At 41.3% G+C, this 22,483-nt stretch overlaps 1 protein-coding gene across 1 annotated transcript in view; it reads left to right on the top strand.

Annotated features, from left to right (window-relative positions):
* The window catches only part of LOC117399977 (N-terminal EF-hand calcium-binding protein 1-like), a 126,390-nt gene that overhangs the window by 10,439 nt on the left and 93,468 nt on the right, over positions 1–22,483 (top strand). Inside the window, exons 4-5 of the mRNA XM_033999441.3 lie at positions 20,894–20,919; positions 21,338–21,435. Of these exons, the coding sequence (XP_033855332.3) occupies positions 20,894–20,919; positions 21,338–21,435 (124 nt within the window). The remainder of the gene's footprint in view (positions 1–20,893; positions 20,920–21,337; positions 21,436–22,483) is intronic.

Below are 22,483 nucleotides of genomic sequence, written 5' to 3'. Positions count from 1 at the left end.
TAAAATTAAGTTTACAAGTTTTATTTTTTTAGTTTAACAAATGGAGCAAACTGCATTTTGTTGAAAAGACCTTGATAAATCTGGCCCAATGTGTGTGTTTTGCCATTAAACACATAAAAAGAGCTTTCTGTGGCAGCATGCCACTGTTATCTTGTCATCTGTAAATAATTAATTTCCTACTACTTCACAGTTTCCACTTTGTAGGCTTTCCCATGCTCACAATATGAGCAATAAAAGAATGTGGCAGCAGTTACAATGAAAATGCAATTAGTACAGGTTACAAGATTTATACGTCATTTTAATAAGAATCTTGCAAAGGCAGGAACCACACTGAAGTCATTTTTGGTTTCCATAGCAGCCTTCTGCTCTTCTTTCCTTAAACAAATGCTGTGAGCCTTTGTAGTCTGTGGTTTGATATTCACGTTGCATTATGTGAAGTAAGATGACTATTAACCCTAAATGTCCTCACAATCGTTATATTGTTATTTTGAAAACCATGTCAAACCCATATAAAAAGAAACTGATATCTGACAAAAAATTAGGGACATTGATTTTAGTTTAATAAATGATTTAATGCATCATGTGCAGTTGTAAGACAAGTATTTCTACGTTTTATGGATCAGGAGCTTTTTATTCATTGTGCATCAGTGAAAGCAATCAAAGTGTGTGCCTCTGTTATGCTTGAAACCAATAGACAACTAATCGATAGTACAAACTAACTGGCAATATAATTTATATTAGTATTTACATGTACTGTAGCAGGTATTGTTTTGGTTCAAATGTTTCAAGACTGTTTTAAACTATTAAAAGCAATTTTAGTGTAGGCTGGGGTAATGTATTTATAAACATGCCCCAGGCAATTGTTTTTCACTGTGTGCATGCATGCCTCGAAATTGAATTCTGTGCAGAACACGTTTTCTCCTTTTTTTTTTTAAATGAATTTTCTGTAGTATTTATAAACAGAAGGAAAATTGGGGCTCTGATATAAGATGAAATGTCTGTGCACATCCATATGGTTCCCTATGTAAAATTCTCTATGTAAAATATGCCTTGCTTTTGCAGTTCCTTTCAAAAAGATCAGTTCAACTGTATGAGCTTGTTCTAATAGAGCCCTAGAAGATAAACATTGTTTTTGTATGAGCTTGTTCTTATAGAGCCCTAGAAGATAAACATTGTTTTTGTATGAGCTTGTTCTTATAGAGCCCTAGAAGATAAACATTGTTTTTGTATGAGCTTGTTCTTATAGAGCCCTAGAAGATAAACATTGTTTTTGTATGAGCTTGTTCTTATAGAGCCCTAGAAGATAAACATTGTTTTTGTATGAGCTTCTTCTTATAGAGCCCTAGAAGATAAACACTGTTTTTGTTGTACATGCAAACAAATTTGCTTCGTCCTTGAAGTTTTCAAAGATTTTTGCTGTAGGCCAGAGTTGTCAACAAGTCACTTGACCCAAGTCTCAAGTCAGTGATGACAAGTCTCAAGTCAGTGTGGGTAAGTCTCAAGTCAAGTCTCAAGTCAGTGTGGGCAAGTCTCAAGTCAAGTCTCAAGTCAGTGTGGGCAAGTCTCAAGTCAAGTCTCAAGTCAGTGTGGGCAAGTCTCAAGTCAGTGCAGTATTGTCAAGTTTAGTGTAAAATCTCATATAACACGAACTTGCTAGCTGTATACAAAGCTGTAAAAGACAATGGCATTGCAGCAATATTTTTTCACATTAAAACTTGGGTTCATTATAGTAAGTAAATCACCATAAATCGAACAAATATAAAATATGAAAAATCTATTAAACACAAAAAGTGTATGTTTGGTGGTGTGATGATAGCATAGGCTGACCATATTTTGTAAACCAAATCCGGGGAGCTATGGGAGCACAGCAAAGTAGCCAAGACTGAAATGTGTGTTGCAGAGTGTAGCGTGAGCAGTTTATATTTTTTTTGCACATATTCATTACAAATAGAAAACAATTATGCATATAACCTACAGAAACAAACACACACTCTGCAATAATTGCAACATTTTTTTTTTCAAAAAAGGCAGACATTTTAAAAATCCCCCAAACTAAACAAAACAAGCAATATGCAAGAGCCTACTCCTCCTACTGCCTTCAAGCCAAAGCTAAGTTGGGATATGGGTAACCAGGAGATTCCTGAAAATATAAAATTGAATGTTACTGACATCCTACTGTACAGTATGCTGTTATGGGTTTTTATGTCATGTCAATTTAGAGAAGAAAGTTTTTTTTTTTTTTTTTTTAAATCTTTGTATTTTGATGGGTTTTTTCTTCAACACTGTTTAACACATTTACATACACACCAAGCAAGAACACTGGTGTTTATGAAAAACAGGACAACGATTCAAAAACAGAATATTAAACTTAAATATTGTACTATATATTATATATCGTATAATCCTCATGCAGCTGCTTTTCATGCGATGCAGTTATCCTATCTAAACCAAGCAAGTGTTTTGTTTTGTTTTTTCTGACAAAAATACATAACTACGGTAATGCATTTATTTTAAAAAACAAAGTAATCTAAGTAACGTCCTCTTAAGTCTAGTACTTCACACTCGCTCCAGTGTGTACTGAAGCTGGATTTACTGGCAGTTGAAACAAGAGCGGGTCAGTGATTATACAAAGAAACCGAGTGGTAGGAATTTCTGTCAATCAACCCACTGTAACTTTTTTTTTTTTTAAATGGCGGTTGGATCGTCAACGAAACTCAAAACCTGATTGGTTACTACAAATGTCAGTGATGAATCAAGAAAGCGGTTGGATGTAATTTAATGATAGAAACGTGGATATTTCTCTCTATCGCATTTATATTACATTAGACCAAGGCGAGAAATTAATAGTGAGTTTATTCGGGGACGAGCTTCGTGAATCTGGGACCGTTCTGGGGACATTATTTGGCCGAGGACACAGTACCTCATCCGGGGACTGTCCCTATGATAACAGAGCAGTAGCAGCTGCTAAATGAGAGTCAGCGTATGTGTGTAGGGAAGAACGGGTAAGGAGATTTTACTAAATGCATTGTGGGAGTTGTATTTCTAACAGGAGGGCAGATATTTCATCAAAGATTCAAGTCTCGCAGCAGCACAATGATGATTAAATGTTATGTTATGGATCATGCATGTACTGCATGCAGTATGTGCATGATGCTTAACATTGTCATCAAGTCATGAAGCTCAAGTCGTAAGCAAGTCACAAGTCCCAAACATCAAGTCCCAAGTCGAGTTAAGTCAAATCATTCAAATCCAAGTCAAGTCGCAATTTGAAAAACGTAGCAACTTGATTGCGACTGGAGTCGCCAACTCTGCTGTAAGCATTATGTTTTTGTTTTCAAGAGAGATGATTTGACAAAGTTCCTATATTTATATACAGTAATATATATATATATATATATATATATATATATATATATATATATATATATATATATATATATATATATACAGTGCCTTGCATAAGTATTCACCCCCCCTTGGACTTTTCCACATTTTGTAGTGTTACAACCTGGAATTAAAATGGATGTAATTAGGATTTTTTGTCATTGATCTAGACAAAATAGTCCATAATGTCGAAGTGGGGAAAAAAATTTACATATTTTTCTAAACTATTTACAAATAAAAAACTGAAAAGTCTTGATTGCATAAGTATTCACCCCCTTTGCTGTGACACCCCTAAATAAGCTCTGGTGCAACCAATTGCCTTCAGAAGTCACATAATTAGTTGAATGGAGTCCACCTGTGTGCAATTAAAGTGTCACATGACCTCAGATTAAATACACCTGTTTCTGGAAGGCCCCAGAGTTTGTTAGAGAGCATATCTAAACAAACAGCATCATGAAGACCAAGGAGCTATCAAAACAAGTCTGGGATAAAGTTCTGGAGAAGCACCAATCAGGGTTGGGTTATAAAAAAATATCCCAAACTTTGAACATCCCCCGGAGCACCGTTAAATCCATTATTAAAAAGAATATGGCACAACCGCGACTCTGCCTAGAGAAGGTCGTCCACCAAAACTCACTGACCAGGTAAGGAGGGCATTAGTCAGAGAAGCAACCAAGAGGCCAATGGTAACTCTGAAGGAGCTGGAGAGATCCACAGCTGAGATGGGAGAAACCGTCCATGGGACAACTATAACCCGGACGCTCCACAAAGCTGGGCTTTATGGAAGATTGCCATTGAATGCCATTATGGAAGAAAGCCATTGCTGAAAAAAAAACAGATCAAATCCTGTTTGGATTTTGTCAAAAGGCATGTGGGAGACACAGCAAACATGTGGAAAAAGGTTCTCTGATCTGATGAGACCAAAACTGAATTTTTTGGCCTTAGCGCAAAATGCTATGTGTGGCGCAAATTCAACACTGCTCATCACCCTGAGAACACCATCCCCACGGTGAAGCATGGTGGTGGCAGCATCATGTTATGGGGATGCTTTTCATCGGCAGGGACTGGGAAACTGGTCAGGATTGAGGGCAAGATGGATGGAGCCAAATACAGGGAAATTCTAGAGGAAAACCTGTTTCAGTCTGCAAGAGACCTGGGACTGGGGCAGAGGTTCACCTTCCAGCAGGACAATGACCCTAAACACACAATCAAAGCTACACTGGAGTGGTTTGAAAACAAGAACCTGAATGTCTTAGAATGGCCCAGTCAAAGCCCAGACCTCAATCCGATTGAGAATCTGTGGCAAGACTTGAAAATTGCTGTTCACCAACGGCCCCCATCCAACTTGACAGAGCTTGAGCAATTTTGCCAAGAAGAATGGGCAAAAATTGCAGGATCCAGATGTGCAAAGCTGATAGAGACTTACCCAAAAAGACTCACAGCTGTAATTGCTGCCAAAGGTGCTTCTACCAAGTATTGACTCAGGGGGTTGAATACTTATGCAACCAACAAATGTCTTTTTTTGTTTAATTAACTTTTGTGTCACAATAAAAAATATTTTGCACTTTCAAAGTGTTAAGTGTGTTGTGTAAATCAAATGGTAAAAATCCCAATTAAATCCATTTTAATTCCAGGTTGTAACACTACAAAATGTGGAAAAGTCCAAAGCAGGTGAATACTTATGCAAGGCACTGTATATATATATATATATATATATATATATATATATATATATATATATATATATACAGTGCCATAAAAAAGTATTTGCCCCTTGTCTGATTTTCTGCATTTGTGCACATTTTTCACATTGTATTTGGTCAGATTTTGTTGTGGGTTGTAGTAGTATATAGAGGGAGCCTGAGAGAAAAATGACACCAAAGTTTGGTGCTTCTTTCATTTGTTTGGTGTGCAAGGTAATCAAACATGCAATCTTCAGGTGTGAAAAAGTTATTGCCCCCCTAGTTAACTCAACCCAATTAAAGGGATAATTAGGGTCAGCTGTTTGAGTACTTTGGTTAACAACCAGGCCTGATTTGGGCCAGCCCTGCCCAATATAAATCTGACTAACTTTGGTCCTTACCATCAGAGTGAAGTTGTCAGCACACAGGTTCTAGAGGCACATCATGCCACGAACAAAAGAAATTCCTGAAGACCTCCAGAAAAAGTTGTTGATGCCTATCAGTCTGGAAAGGGTTACAAAGCCATTTTAAGGCTCGTGGGCTCCACCGAACCACAGTCAGAGCCATATTGTCCAAATGAAGAAAGTTTGGGACTGTAGTGAATCTTTCCAGGAGTGGCCATCCTGCCAAAATCTCTCCATGAGCAAGGCGTAAAATCGCCCAGGAAGTCGCAAAGAACCCTAGAACAATATCCAGTGATCTGCAGGCCTCTCTCACCTCAGCTGAGGTCAGTGTTCATGACTCCACCATCAGAAAGACACTGGGCAAAAATGGGATTCATGGCAGAGTAGTAAGGCGGAAACCATCGCTCACTAAGAAGAACATGAATGCTCGTCTCAAGTTTGCCAAAAAGCACCTGGGTGATCCTCAAGAGTGCTGGAACAATGTTCTATGGACAGATGAGTCAAAAGTGGAACTTTTTGGCCGACATGGGCCCCGTTATGTCTGGTGAAAACCAAACACTGCATTCCACAGTAAGAACCTCATACCAACGGTCAAGCATGGTGGTGGTAGTGTCATGGTTTGGGGATGCTTTGCTGCATCAGGACCTGGATGCCTTGCTATCATTGAAGGAACCATGAATTCTGCTCTGTATCAGAGTATTCTACAGGAGAATGTCAGGCCATCCATGCGTGAGCTGAAGCTGAAGCGCAGCTGGGTTATGCAGCAAGACAATGATCCGAAACACACAAGCAAGTCTACATCAGAATGGATGATGAACAAGACATTTAAAGTTTTGGAATGGCCTTGTCAAAGTCCAGACCTAAACCCCATTGAGATGTTGTGGCAGGACCTGAAATGAGCAGTTCATGCTCGAAAACCCACAAATGTCACTGAGTTGAAGCAGTTCTGCATGGAGGAGTGGGCCAAAATTCCTCTACGGCGCTGTGAGAGACTAATCAATAACTACAGGAAGCGTTTGGTTGCAGTTATTGCTGCTAAAGGTGGCGTAAGCAGTTATTGAGTCTAAGGGGGCGATTACTTTTTCACACGGGGGCATTAGGTGTTGCATAACTTTCATTAATAAATAAATTAAATATGTATCAAATTTTTGTGTTATTTGTTCAGTCAGGGTCCCTTTTATCTAATATTAGGTTTTGGTTGAAGATCTGATAACATTCAGTGTCAAAAATATGCAAAATTGCAGAAAATCATACAGGGGGCAAATACTTTTTCACAGCACTGTATATAACCAGATATTATTATACAGTCGCAGACAAAAGTATTGGCAACCTACACTTATTATATCATAAAACAGATTAAGGACAAGCATTTAGTAAACTTTAACCACTTTTTAATAAAACAAAAAGCAAAATACACAATGTGTAGTAATTTAAAAAATTATCTTTTATCAAAAAACAAACAAACATATTTTGTTTTAAGTAATAGTCTTCCTGCTTAGATGTTGAAAATATTATTTTTCTGGCTATTGATTTTATAATACAGTTTAATTACTGTGAATGGTTTTCAATCAATAAATGTATTTTTAATTAGTTCTATTACATTTTTACAGGCTTTTAAAGTGAAGGGGCCAATACTTTTGTCACAAACAAATATTTGAAATTGCTTAAGTGCTTTTGTTTTTATAAAGATTGTATGTTAAACTACCAGAAGTTGTGTATTTTGGTCTTTGTCATATTAATTGGTGGCTAAAGTTCATTAAATGCTTGTATTTAACATGTTTTCTTGAATTGTCTTATATTAAGTGTACCTCAAACAGATAAAAAATAGAGATTAATTTGGTTTATTCTGTGTTGCACTTACCCTTATAAAGGTGTGTTTATAAGGAGTGTGATGATAAAACTACTGCTGTAGCAGCCGTATTATTCACATAGAGCAGATTAAATGATCTAAATATTCACATAGAGCAGATTAAATGATCAGTCTCTGTTTGGGTCTGTGGCAAAGTGCCCCGCCCCTGTGTGCATTTGTGTGTTCTGTGTATGTATGTTGCGTGCGTATGTTAATGTTGGTGTATAGATTGGTACACGGGATATAAACGGGTCTGTGTTTCACGTGTATTTAAAGTGTAGGTTTGTATTTAGGCACGAGGAGAGCACAAATCACTTCACGTGCTGGTTAAATGTAATATGCGAGCACGGGGTTGCACAGAATTGATTCACGTGCTGGGATTCAAGTGAATAATTAATTAGTAATTGAATCCCAGCACAACAGTATAAATAGGCACATTTTTAGTCAGTCAGGTTGGTGTTCGGTGAGTGGAGAACGGGAGAGAGAGAAGGAGAAAAGAAAGTCTAAAGTAAAGTAATTAGTGTTATCTGCTCACCGTGTTTGTCCGTTTGTCTGTTCACTGTTTAGTCCGTTTTGTTTATATGTTTCTTTTGGCGTCAAGTGCCGTGTCCTGTGTTTTTGTTGTTTCAAACCTTTTATTTTCTGTGCTGTTAATTATTAAATACTGAGCGTGATCACGCGCTCAGCTTAAACAAACCACATCTCTCTGTTTATTTACTTCCTGCTTCTGGTCTGACACCACCCACTCTGGCCGTCTTTGTGACACGTGGTGTCCTGCGTGGGATCGACAGCGCCTCCAGGACTCAGGCCAGAGCAGGAACCGCAGTTTTGGATTTAAAAAAAAAAAAAAAAAAAAAAAAAAAATGGCAGAAGACGCCATCAAACTGCGGGGCTGGTTCCTAGAGAATGCTGGGCTGGAGGCCCAGTCTCTGCCCATAATCGTCCGGGCCCTGTGGATGATGGACAGTGAGAGATGGGAGGCCTATCAGGAGGAACACACCCCAAACACCTTGGAGGAAGGTGTGGAGTTTCTCCTCAGCTACCTGGAGGCAACGATAAAAGGAACAGCAGCCCAGGTAGCAGGCCCACCAGCAGAGGGTGAATGCCTGCTGTCCCCATCTCCACCAGCAGAGGGTGAGTGCCTGCTGTCCCCATCTCCACCAGCAGAGGGTGAATGCCTGCTGGTTTTGCCTCCACAGCCCAAATGGGAGGAGCCTGAGCATCCACAGCCCAAATGGGAGGAGCCCAAGCGGAAGGAGCCCGAATGTCCTACGCCTGAGTGGGAGGAGCCCGAACGTCCTACGCCTAAGTGGGAGGAGCCCGAACGTCCTACGCCTGAGTGGGAGGAGCCCGAACGTCCTACGCCTGAGTGGGAGGAGCCCGAACGTCCTACGCCTGAGTGGGAGGAGCCCGAACGTCCTACGCCTGAGTGGGAGGAGCCCGAACGTCCTACGCCTGAGTGGGAGGAGCCCGAACGTCCTACGCCTGAGTGGGGGGAGCCCGAACGTCCACAGCCCAACAGGGAGGAGTCGGGGCGTCCACAGCCCAACAGGGAGGAGTCGGGGCGTCCACAGCCCAACAGGGAGGAGTCGGGGCGTCCACAGCCCAACAGGGAGGAGTCGGGGCGTCCACAGCCCAACAGGGAGGAGTCGGGGCGTCCACAGCCCAAAAGGGAGGAGTCGGGGCGTCCACAGCCCAAAGGGAGGCAAGTCGGGGCTTCCACAGCCCTGGGACCCAAGCCACCAGCAGAGGGAAAATGCCTGCTGGTTCAGCCCCAAGAGCCAGAAGGGGAGGAGTTACAGGCTCAACCCCCTGAAAATTTTTGGGGGGGAGAAGGGCAGGATGCTGGTGTCCCCCAGCAGCCTCTCGCTATGCTGCTGAAGGCAGCACGGCGTGCACATGCCCAGCCGCCACAGCAGAGGGAGCCAGCACCGCCAGGAGCAGAGGAGCTGGAGCTGCCTCTACCTCCACCACCTCCAGGAGCAGAGGAGCAGGAGCTGCCTCTGCCTCCACCACCTCCAGGAGCAGAGGAGCAGGAGCTGCCTCTGCCTCCGCCACCACCACCTCCAGGAGCAGAGGAGCAGGAGCTGCCTCTGCCTCCGCCACCACCACCGCAAGGAGCAGAGGAGCAGGAGCTGCCTCTGCCTCCACCACCTCCAGGAGCAGAGGAGCAGGAGCTGCCTCTGCCTCCGCCACCACCACCGCAAGGAGCAGAGGAGCAGGAGCTGCCTCTGCCTCCGCCACCACCACCGCATGGAGCAGAGGAGCTGGAGCTGCCTCTGCCTCCACCACCGCCAGGAGCAGAGGAGCTGGAGCTGCCTCTGCCTCCACCACCGCCTGGAGCAGAGGAGCTGGAGCTGCCTCTGCCTCCACCACCGCCTGGAGCAGAGGAGCAGGAGCTGCCTCTGCTGCCCGTACCTCCGCAGGGAGTACGGTGGCCGGAGCCCCAGAAAGGGGAGCTGCCGGCCACGAAGAAGGGGGAGGAGGTCTGGAGACCACTTTCCCCAGCAGCAGTTTCGCTGCAGGAGTTCTTGTGGCCGGAGCCCCACAGGAGGGAGCTGCCGGCTACGAAGAAGGGGGAGGTCGGGGGACCACCTGCCCCCGCAGCTTTTTCGCTGCAGGACGGGACCAGCATGCTGTCAGCCGTGCCACTACCGGCAGGGGAGCTGACAGCATTGCCAGCCATGGGCCTACTGAAGCCTCCCTTCCCAGCCCGAGACTTTGTCCTGGACTGCTGGATTTTTAAGGGGGGAGGTGGCCGTTGAGGCCATGTGTGCTGCGCACAAGGGGGGGTATATGTGGCAAAGTGCCCCGCCCCTGTGTGCATTTGTGTGTTCTGTGTATGTATGTTGCGTGCGTATGTTAATGTTGGTGTATAGATTGGTACACGGGATATAAACGGGTCTGTGTTTCACGTGTATTTAAAGTGTAGGTTTGTATTTAGGCACGAGGAGAGCACAAATCACTTCACGTGCTGGTTAAATGTAATATGCGAGCACGGGGTTGCACAGAATTGATTCACGTGCTGGGATTCAAGTGAATAATTAATTAGTAATTGAATCCCAGCACAACAGTATAAATAGGCACATTTTTAGTCAGTCAGGTTGGTGTTCGGTGAGTGGAGAACGGGAGAGAGAGAAGGAGAAAAGAAAGTCTAAAGTAAAGTAATTAGTGTTATCTGCTCACCGTGTTTGTCCGTTTGTCTGTTCACTGTTTAGTCCGTTTTGTTTATATGTTTCTTTTGGCGTCAAGTGCCGTGTCCTGTTTTTTGTACTGTTAAACCCTTTTATTTGTTAAATAAACGCTGAGTGCAGCCATTGCACTCAGCTCCTCATCACCACCGTCTCTGTCTGTGTATTCCTGTCTGGTCTGACGCCACCCACTCTGGCCGTCTTTGTGACAGGGTCCTAAAAAGACTTCAACCAATACGTTTTTAATGATGGGTATCTAGCAACACAGCCTAGCATCAAAACGTGGTGTATGTTGCTAGATCAGGATGGAATGACTTTACGTCACCAAGCTGCCATTAACATGACTAAATCGTTGTGGCTTTAGCCATGTGTACTGACTAATCAGATTGTTCATAATATGCCTTTAAATAAGTCCCAGACAGCATAGTCAGTGTTAAAAAAGAAATGTAAAAATATATAAAAAACTGAATTAAACAGTATACTGTTCAATTTTTTTATGCAAAGCAGTATACTACCATTGTAAAAAAACAAAACCAAACCATACTAGCTGTTATTTTCTAACTAGCTAAAGTAGAAATATTTGTTTTTGCAACCTTAGAGATACATCAAGATGAACATACATATTCAATAAATTAACCTTACTATTAATTGTAGTGTGTCACAAAGGGCTGGATTCTGAAAGCTTTTTTATTTTAAATCTTCGCAAGCATTTTTTTGGAGGAAAATTATACCTAATTAAGTTGCCAACTTAAACATTTTCTTTCCCATTTTGAAGGTGCTAATAACAATTTTGAGTAAAAAGCTGCAATGTCAATATGACCTAGTATATGTTAGGGTCTTTCAGAGGAGTGCACGTTTCACCTTCTGTATTTCATGACACCACCATGCCACTTTCAGTTTTTACCTTGGTGTATTGTCCATATCAGCACAGTCTCCTGATTTAAAAAGTCAATTCCATTCAACAGCAAAATCCATTCAAAACAGTGACATCGTCCACCAAGTTATATTGGATATGTTATGGTATTTACTGTAGTTCTGTGAGGCAAAACTAATGGAGGTATGGGCTGAAACCTTCTACTTCACTGTGGGGAAAATTTACTAGAATAAGTGTTTTGGGAAGTGCCCTATTAATTACTATTAAAATTATAAGAAACTATTTGACAGACTAGATGTTTTTAATGTCTTCATTCATACAGATAACTAGTCAAACCTTTGTCAGATGAATTTACTAGTTTCTTTAAGCGTTAGTGTTGCTAAAGTCCAACATTGTGACCCACATGAACATTTCAACATCTGATGCCACATGGAATTCTTCATTTGTAATGTTTGTGTGGAGTGCATGCAATATCGTATTACATCTCTCTCCATATATTGAACTGACATTGGTTGGTGGTAAAGGCAGAGGCTTTGCTGCTTCGTGCAATAATATTACATTTATTTGCTGTTTCTGACTGGCTAAACCACAGCCAGACTTGTAGCAGAGGCAGAGTCATCTGAAACCGTGAGTAGACAATGTTGATTAACAGTGACCTTGTCAGACTTACAGTGGATTAGAAGTGATATACTTTAGTCCAAATGGCGAGGTGATTTATTACAGTAAAAAAGAAGGACTGTAGATATAAATGTATGCTGTTGCATTTGCATTCAAGCCTCATCTAGTGTGTGTCGCACACCAGCTCATTAAACCCCTGGTACCAACCTACCCTATCCTGCTACATTACCATGCTGCTCTTTTCTTATTTCCGTTCATTATCAATAGAAGGTGTCATTTTATCTGTGAATCTTTAGGTGACAGAAACCTCTCAGGTGTTTCCAGAAATAACTGGTCTGCTATTTAAGGAATGATTACTAGTGGCGAAAAAGCAGAGGTGGATTAGAAGTGAGTCATACATATCATGATATATCTACATGTAGCAGGGTGTTAGGTGCGTGGATCGTCACTGAGTAATAATGAGTCAGACACAGAGCATTGGGTGTTGACACACCGCAGAGGCGCACAGATTTAATTAAAACAGGTGTCGCCACTAGGGTACCAGCAATTGTAGCCCTAGTGTCAGATTTAATAAAGAAAACACAACAAAACAAAGCTACAAATATGTTTGCCACACAAGGCGAGCGCTAGCCTCATTAAGAGAGACGTCCTGCTCCAGGAACCTACTACACTACGAAACCCCCTCTATACTGGGATCAATACCCCCTAAACTAACCTACTGCTGTTGCTCCCAAAGTCCCGGCCTCCCTGTGACACCGGTTCTTTACGACAGTCCTGGCTGGGCAGGTCCTTCACAGGCACCGTCTTACAGTTGAAGGGTCCTGTAGTAGTTATCTTGCGGAGCTCTCCTCCTCGATGTAAACAAAACGATGTACAGTCGCCTCGAGCTGTGGCGCAGACGCTTTCCTGGGCGCGCTTCCAAGCCAATCCGGACCTCCCGATCAGCTCAGCGCCAGGCGAGCCTACCTGTTCAATTGGTTGCCTAGCAACAAGTCTCCTGTTACGTGCACATTCACGCAAGAACCAGCGACAGGGTCCTCCCTGTGATTGTAATTTGGTTCTGTGGCAGGGAAGCAGCCCTGTCACTGCCAGCAATCACAGGTGTGGCCATTCCCCAATTAGGTATTTGGTGCTAATTGGGGAGTGGCCACATATATATATATATATATATAAGGAAGGAGAAATCCTTTGTCTGGTGGAGGGAATAGGTGGTGTTTAGGTGAGTGCGATATTTGTATTCTTTTTGGAGAACTTGGTCAATGAAGGCAAATGCCTAGCCTGACAAAAACATTGTTTGGTTTAACCTTTTATTTTGGCCCTTGTCCTAGATATTTGTGTGTGCTTTTTTCCTGTGTTTTGTTAGTTTTTTTGTTTAATAAAGTGTGCGCAGCAGTGCTTCACTGCTGCTTCTGTCTCTGAGTCTCTAACTGTTGGTAACATCTTGGGCCGTGACGCTATCCTGTCAAGTGTGGTGCTAGAGTGGGATAGTGCCCCTAGAGACTTATTTTGAAAAAAAAAATTGTAATGGAAGATGTCGGCTGGAGGCAGAAGGTTCTTCAGTCTGCACCATGTGGGACATATTCCCTGAATATGATAATACATGAACATGTATTAGAAATGTAACTGGATTCATTAATGAAACTGTGGCTTGCAGACATACTGAACTATGTGACCTACTGATTAGAGGACCGATGCCTGAACTGGATTAGGCTGAGCAGACAGTTGAATTATGTACAGATAATTCACATGTGCAACAACAATCGTTTTGACCCAAGGAAGACATAAAATAGTGATGTCCCAGTGGAAAAGGACATTCAAACATCAAAGGACTGTGAGTTTAAAAAAAAGGCAAGATACACAAATGATCGCATGAAAGTGACTATTTAGCAGAGTGAAAAAGACTATAAATATCCAAGCAAAACTGATCATTTGGCGCTCCACATTGAATGCTAAACAAAGTTCTGTCACTCTGCTACACAAAGCAACTCCGGGACTCTGCCAAAAAATGGACTCAAGACGGGACTCTGCCTGAAAACAGACCCAGCATGAGGAAGCAAGCTGCAAGCGAGTCAATGACCACAAGCAACAAGACTGAGACTGTTATCAGACAAACCAGTCTAGGTCTGCTGTACACCTACAACCACAGTATCCAAAAGAAACTGTGCCCTGCTACCTGCATAGCTAAAAGATTCAGCGAAGAGGACAGAGCGGAGGGGCGCTGTTGTGGATCCTATACCGAGGACTGAAGACTTTGTTGCCGAGTTTGATCCAATGTAGGATTGAAGACTTTGTTGCGGAGAGGAGAGTTTTTGTACTGGACACTTCAACAGATTTAGTTTCCAAGCCAGCAGACTAAAAGTCTAAGCTTTAAGGAACCGTTGAGTATAATTCCAGTTGCATTTTCCTTTCATGGAACTAAATTAATTAATTGTAACACATTCACATAGAATGTAACTGTTAGTTATTTAGTTTGCACACTTTGTGTGTGAAATAACTTTTTGTGAAACTTGATGAAGCAACTATAAGTAATCTACCTTGTATAAAAAATTTCTTTAAAAGTAAACTTGCCATATACTTAATCTAGATACCATTAATAAGCTTAATGTGATATATTCTAAGATTGTCTGCATCGTTTCAGTCTGAGGCTGTGATTGTCTGTGGGCATGTGTGTGTGAGCAAGCTACTACGTCACAGCTTGCTTGAGTGCTGCTGGTGTGTGAGGAGACAAGCGGGGTCATATTTCAATTGCCTGCTAGTCAAGTTAAGGCAGTGAGAGTTTTTGAATTGTGTTTTATGCTTAGAGACTAAGACATTTACTTTCTGACTTTTCTGATTTCTGTTTATTATTTGTGTACTTAATAACATACTACTGTTGATTAAACATTCCTTGTGTCTGCACGTGAATGTGTAAATCCTCGATCTCATCAATTAAATAATGTTAGTAAGATAAATAATCAACCCAGATAAATATTAAATTATCAATTATCGAATTGTTCCTACAACCGCCTGTGCAGAGTTTGGTCTTCAAGGAGTGCCTATACGAAGACCCCCTCTTTTTGGAGGCCTTCTATGGCAATGAGGTGGAGTCAGCTGAGGAATGGCTCCGCTGGAAGGTGCTCGAAACACCGGCCTCGGTCCCGGAGGCAAACGAAGGAGCCAGTGCCAGAGAGGGAGGTGCTGCCTGCTCCAGTGCCAAAAAGTGAGGTGCTGGATGGCCCAGTGCCAGAGAGGGGGGAGCCGTCTCCACCGCCGGAGAGGGGGGAGCCGTCTCCAGCACCCAAGAGGGGGGAGCCATCTCCAGCGCCCTAGAGGGGGAGCCCCGCTGTCTCAAGCACCAAAGGGAGAAGCCCCGCTGTGTCCAGTGCCACAGGGAGAAGCCCCGCTGTCTCCAGCACCACAGGGAGAAGCCCCGCTGTCTCCAATGAGAGAGGAAGAAGCCCTGCTGTCTCCAGCGCCCCAGGGAGAAGCCCCGCTCTCTCCAGCACCACAGGGAGAGGCCCCGCTGTCTCCAGCACCACAGGATGAAGTCCCGCTGTCTCCAGCACCACAGGATGAAGTCCCGCTGTCTCCAGCACCACAGGGAGAAGCCCCGCTGTCTCCAGCACTTCAGGGAGAAGCCCCGCTGTCTCCAGCACAACAGGGAAAAGCCCCGCTGTCTCCAGCACCACAGGGAGAAGCCCCGCTGTCTCCAGCACAACAGGGAAAAGCCCTGCTGTCTCCAGCACAACAGGGAGAAGCCCCGCTGTCTCCAGCACCACAGGGAGAAGCCCCGCTGTCTCCAGCACCACAGGGAGAAGCCCCGCTGTCTCCAGCACCACAGGGAGAAGCCCCGCTGTCTCCAGCACCACAGGGAGACGCCCCGCTGTCTCCAGCGTCAACAGGGAGACGCCCCGCTGTCTCCAGCACCACAGGGAGAAGCCCCGCTGTCTCCAGCGTCAACAGGGCAACGGCCGGGCCAACCTCAGCAGGCACTACATTTGCTGCTAAGGGGAGCACAGCAAAAGCCAGCCGTCCTCACATCCGTAGTGGCCAGTGTCGCTGCCAGCTCTGGTGCTGCAGGAGTGTCCTGTGCCGCCGGCAGAACCACCCTCCACAAAGGAGCTCCGAGGGGTCTTCGGATACTCGGGTCCAAGGGGTGGAAAGAGGGGTAAAAGAGTCCCCTTTTGTGTTTTGTTTGTTTTTTTGTTTAATACAGTGCACAACATTGTTTCACTACAGCTTCTGGGCTTTATGTATCATTGATTTTTCTTCTGTATCTTGACTTTTCGTAGGTTTTTGTGACTTTGTAGACCTACCCGCGATGTATTAAAGACATTTTCATTCCTGCTGTGGTAGTTTAGTTACGACTGTTCATTTCATACTACTTTTGTATGCATATGTACGAATCTTATTTTAATATTGAAGTTTTGTGCTTACCCTTGATGTATTATCATTTTTTCCTGATTTACGACTTCGGTTTGTGCATGTTATTTTATGCGTACTTCTCACTAACGTAGATTCAACAAGCTGTTTGTATGTGAAACTTACTGTTTCAACGTTTACAGGCTTTTAGTTACTTTAAAATATAACACAGTAAAATATAAAATAAACCACATTTTTATGTATTTATTAATAGTCTATATTAAATAACAATGGCAATAAATACATTTTGTTTTGGTTTCTTTTATATTTTAAGGTGCTTTATTTTAAACTTCACATTAATAATGGAAGAGAAACACGGAAACAAATCATTGCAGGGTTCTTTAATTAATCACAAACTGAAATCTTTTCTTCACAGTAATTAAGTATGTTGTGCATAGACAGCTGAAATATGATGGAAAGTATTTACTTGTGTAGCCTACTGTATGTACTGTACTTTTTTCCTTTACACAACTAAAATACACAGAGTCAAACAAAAGTTTTCTGTGGTGTTCTTAAATTAAAGCACAGAAAGCATAGGGAAGCATGGTTAGGGTACAAGCACGGTAAACTGGAGAATTACAGTGCAAATTTACTATGGTAAACTACCATATATAGAAACAAGCTTAGTTTTGTTCATACTTTCCGTTTTTTGGGACCCTTTCTTTTATATCTACGTTTTGGTTTGTTTTCAAGGGTCTGCGCTACATTAAACACATCACATTCAGTTTGTCCTGTTTGTTTTTTTTATTTTCAGCTGCATTCTTTTTTGTAATCCTCCTATTTTTTTTAATATCAAGTGTCTGTCACTTACAGTGTCCAGGTGAATTTATTTTGTTAGTTATTTCTTTCTATGTTTCTTTTCTTTTTTTTTCTTTTTTATAAATTGTCGTTGCCAATTATTTTTTTATTATTTTCTCCCAATTTAGAATGGCCAATTATTTTTTAAGCTCAGCTCACCGCTACCACCCCTGCGCTGACTCGGGAAGGCGAAGACGAACACACGCTGTCCTCCGAAGCGTGTGCCGTCAGCCGACCGCTTTTTTTCACTCTGCGGACTCACCATGCAGCCACCCAAGAGCTACAGCGTCGGAGGACAACGCAGCTCTCGGGCAGCTTACAGGCAAGCCCGCAGGCGCCCGGCCAGACTACAGGGGTCGCTGGTGCGCGGTGAGCCAAGGACACCCTGGCCGACCTAACCCTCCCTCCCCCCGGGCGACGCTCGGCCAATTGTGTGCCGCCCCCTGGGAGCTCCCGTCCACGGTCTGCTGTGGAATAGCCTGGACTCGAACTCGCGACTCGCAAATTCGTAAACTTGCGGTGATGTTACGGTAGTTATTCACAAAAAAGAGCTATTTAACCCATCGCTGACAAAAATTCTATGAAGGACGGAGGCTACAAATTTGCAGTATTTACAAACACGTAAGTAATATTAGTTCATAGCGCCCTGAGTCTGCTGGTAACATCTTGAGCCATGATGCTATCCTATCACAGGTTCATACATAAGTTGCACTTCCAACCTTAAAATACCATAATTAACTCTACAACAGTGGTGTACTCAAGAAGAGCTATCTGTATTATAGGTAGCACTGAATGGAATCTTGTCAGATTCATGCATAACAAGTGTCAAGTTTCACTGTGTTCAGTAGAAATATGCCTTGATAGGAGAACAAGTCTATGGGTAAATTTCAATGATCTACAGAATACCAGGATCTTTATACAGCTGCCCTATAACTAGAAACCAAGATCTTTCATGGACCTCTGTTTGCTGAATGTTCTGTTGAATTCGGTGATGTTGTTGATGGGTCAGCATATTACCCTTAATGTATAACTGGCTTAGTGAAGAGTCAAATAATAGTTTCAGAGTGGCTTTGTTAATATCTGCCATTGTCATATCACTAAAGCAGTAATAACAATTAAAACTACTTACTGAATTCAAAATAAATACTGGTTGCTCCCTACTTGTAACCCTGTGCAAATCTTAAGTGGGTGAACCGAATTCCCAATCTGATTGTTATGAACTCAATTCAATAGAACATTATCAAGGCAATCATCCTATAATGTGGGCCAGTAGGGACCTACCATGGTACTTACAGGTTGTTGGCAACGATTTCAGTTATCATCATCAATTATTTTGAAACTTCAAGACTTAATGCACATTAACCCTACAGTACGAGGAATCGTTGATAACAACCTGCTGTACTGCAATTTCCTTCGCCAACCCACTACAATGCAAAGGCCAACAAATTGCTCCCAGTGTGCCACAAGCCAAGATTGGATACTCAGTAAAACGAATTCTTGACAGAAAATAGGAGGCACTTTTTTACACAGAGAATTGTGAGGGTCTGGAACCAACTCCCCGGTAATGTTGTTGAAGCTGACACCCTGGGATCCTTCAAGAAGCTGCTTGATGAGATTCTGGGATCAATAAGCTACAAACAACTAAACGAGCAAGATGGGTCGAATGGCCTCCTCTCGTTTGTAAACTTTCTTATGTTCTTATGTTCTTATATGAGTATGACACATTTACAGTGCCTGCTTTCATTCACAAAACAAACAGCAGTGACTTCAGTCTGTTGTGACCACTGTTTTGTATATGGAAACTGGCTCAGTAAAGGTAAACAGCGGTTACCTTTACTGACTAAGCACTGGATGGTGGAGCTCTCCATATACCTTGATATCTCCATACATATGTCTGTTATTGCTTGTGTATTGAGGAAAGAATGTGGTCATTAGAACATTTTTTAAAAAAGAGAGTACTAAAAACACTTTATGAAATGTTTCACATTGAATATGTGCGATTTAATTGTTGTTGTGTTCTGAGGTGTTTCCTTTGCACTGATTGATTTTTCACTGAAATACATTATATGCTTCAGTGTCAGTGTCATCTTGATGTGCGAACAAAAGCATGGCTTTAATTTAGTTATTCTTTCTTCAGTGCTTTAAGAGGGTCTGGATTTAAATATATATATATATATATATATATATATATATATATATATATATATATATATATATATATATATATATATATATATATTAAACAATCCTACACCACTCACGGTTCGTTGCCCCTTTAAAAGCACAGACCCAGGACACAGAAACTGAATTTTATAAGCGCTAACGCACTAATTTTAATAGATTTTGAAAAACAACAGCCCTTAAATTATTTTGAAAGTGGGACATTATGGAACCCATATTATTGGTCAGCTGCAACTTTATTTATAAGGACCTTTTAAATGTCTCTTGAGAATGAATATACAGTGTCAAATTAAGAAGATACAGAGGTCCTCAGTGTTACAGTGCTCATCTGATCCAGAATTCATCTCAGCAATCTGCTATTTGATCCAAAACATGTTCATTAAATAATATGAATTTAAATGATACAAATCTATTTGTATGTTTGCAAATGACTGCAATAATAATTTGCAAATAGCTTAATTTGGATTAATGTATTAGCTTTTTTATTACGCACAGCAGAACATTGCATCTTGTGTAATGCAACATTACAGAATTTCTTATATTGTGTCATTTTTGGTGCAAATGATATGCAAATGTAAATTAGTGTTTTAGTGTGTCATCATTTATGAAATTATGAAAATCGCAGGGTTATATTTGTTATAATTTATTAATCCAATACAAGAAAAACATGCCTTAACTGACATGGAGTTATTGATCTGCTGAAAGTCATCATGTTCAAGGTTCTGTGCTGCTTCCTCTGATGAAAGTGATTTCCAAGAGACGAGACATTAGGGGTTATTTAATGAAAAACAGCATTGCTGCAGATATGGGTACCTCAGAGGAATGCTGATTTCTGTCTCTCACACAAACAAATTGTTCATCTCTGCTTCTCCTTCAGGATGTACTAGTACAGCTGTGGCCAATAGTTTTGCGTCACCTAGAATTTTAATGTTGAGACATAATAAATTTAAAAACTATATGAACATAATTCAGATCTTTTATTTAACATCATGTAATCAAAGAAACTACAAAAAGTCTACCGGAAGCCAGAATAGTAGTACAGTATTTCATGTTGAAATTACACATTTTTCAATTTTTTGTCAGTTTTTCGTTAAGTATATGGAAAACGACAAAGCAGTATGTCATATTTCAACGTAACATTATTCAGCAAGTTTCATTCAATGAAGCCAAATTAGTTAATTGTATTGGGTGATGCAAAACCTTTGGCCATAGTATACAATGAAGCAGAACATTCCCAACAAAAGCATACGAGCCTTTTGAATCAATACATCCCGAAATCGAATAACATATCTGTGATTTGGGTTTAGATTTGATCTCAGCCAAGAGAAATGTGGCACGTTTACATGTAATGTACATTGACATTACAACAGTATGTGGCAGGCACTGACCACTTTGAAATCCAGCTTTGAGCTTTTGACACAAGCCAATTAGACAGATGCAGATGTGTGGGTTATGTTTTCCTAATGCAGATTAGAGCTTATAACATTTTAGTTTTTTGTGTGTCCCTTTAGCAATCTGGATACAGATGAACTATGTGGTGAGTTTAACCTTTTTTTTGTTTATACGTCATTGAATGGTTTTATATCCTGGCCAGCTAATGGACTGATACATCATAAGGCAGTGGTTCTCAACCATGCCATTGCCAAATTTGGCACTGCATTGACAATACAATGAAACATCAGTGATTATTAGAGAACGTTCATGTACTGTAGTTATTCCACGAATGAGGAAGGACAAATATTTATAGCTATCAAAAAATAGCATTCTGTGAATGTTAACGGAGTATTCTGTTTATATAACAAGTACATTGTATAGAACATTTTTTGCATACATTGTTTCGCCATTCAAAAAAAAAGACATTAATTAAATACTGGAGGAAACGGTTTGAAAATATGACCCAAAATAACTTCCTGCTAAGTATTAACATTTTAGTGTTTGTTTTTTCCCTTTTGCAGAATATTTTTCCCAACACCTTGGAGAGTATGATAATGTTCTGGGTGCCCTGGAAGATTTGAACATCTCAATACTGAAGGCAATGGGTAAAACCAAAAAAGTAAGACCATGGTTTATATTACTCGTTTTAATGTGTTGCGCTATGGTTGTGCTAGCTGCTTTCCTTAAATTGGGATTGCTTGATCTCAATAGCTAGAGATATATTAGTATCATTTGCATTATTGTGAGCAAAGTTTTGTGTTGGTAAATGAAGAGATACATTTATTATCAATAATTTGCAGCTATTTGTGTGGCCTATTTTTAGTATTACTCTTTAATACTTGCCCCATGTAATGTTAGTACATATCGGTAATGTACGACAATCTGATTGATCCAAGGATTATATTTTAACTGTGCCACTGCTGTCCTTACAGAGGGTTTTATAAAGTACCAGATCATAAAAACTATGTTCAGTTATTTAACGATAACATTGCATACATTGCCAAAACCATCAGTTTCTTTTTGGCAGTTTTTTAAAATTTTTTATCAAGACTTCAAGTTAAAAAGTGTCTTTTAAAAGAAATACAAATGTGTTATTGTTGAATCAGAGGAAATCAGTTCTGGGTCTGGGTCTACCAGTTGATTAATAACCCACCACATATTGAAACAAGAGCTTTGCAACAATAGTTTGTACATGGGAGGCTGCAGCAGTAAATAGTGAAGGTGTTACAATTATACTGTTCATTGGTGCATGAAGCAGTTACAGGCAAATGTAAAGCTGCACCCACTCCTAGCAGTTGCATTGTTGTGCCTAGGAAGCTGAATTATAGAGATGCTTTAAGAGTTTGGGGTGGCAGAAACAAGTGGCGAATTATGAGGACAAACACCCCTAAAATTAGCTACGTGTTGTATGACGGCTACCCCCAGGATGACCCAGTATCAAGCATCTACTACAGAATAAGTAGCAGACTATATAAAATAGGAATGCTATGATTGATATCTTGAGGATAGGATGAAATCTGGGCGTGGATTTGGTGCACAGCAAGTGGTAATGAGTTGCTGTGGAAGTCTGTACAAAAGATGAACAAACAATAGTCAACAAACATTGACAATCAACAAAAAACAACCCCTATGCTCTGAAAAAGGTCACATGTAGTAGCCCAGAACTG

The sequence above is a fragment of the Acipenser ruthenus genome, chromosome 4 (genome assembly GCF_902713425.1).
Source record: "Acipenser ruthenus chromosome 4, fAciRut3.2 maternal haplotype, whole genome shotgun sequence".
Classification (NCBI taxonomy): Eukaryota; Metazoa; Chordata; class Actinopteri; order Acipenseriformes; family Acipenseridae; genus Acipenser; species Acipenser ruthenus.
Note: the sequence above shows the minus strand (reverse complement) of the source record. Positions and strands in the feature narration are given on the sequence as shown.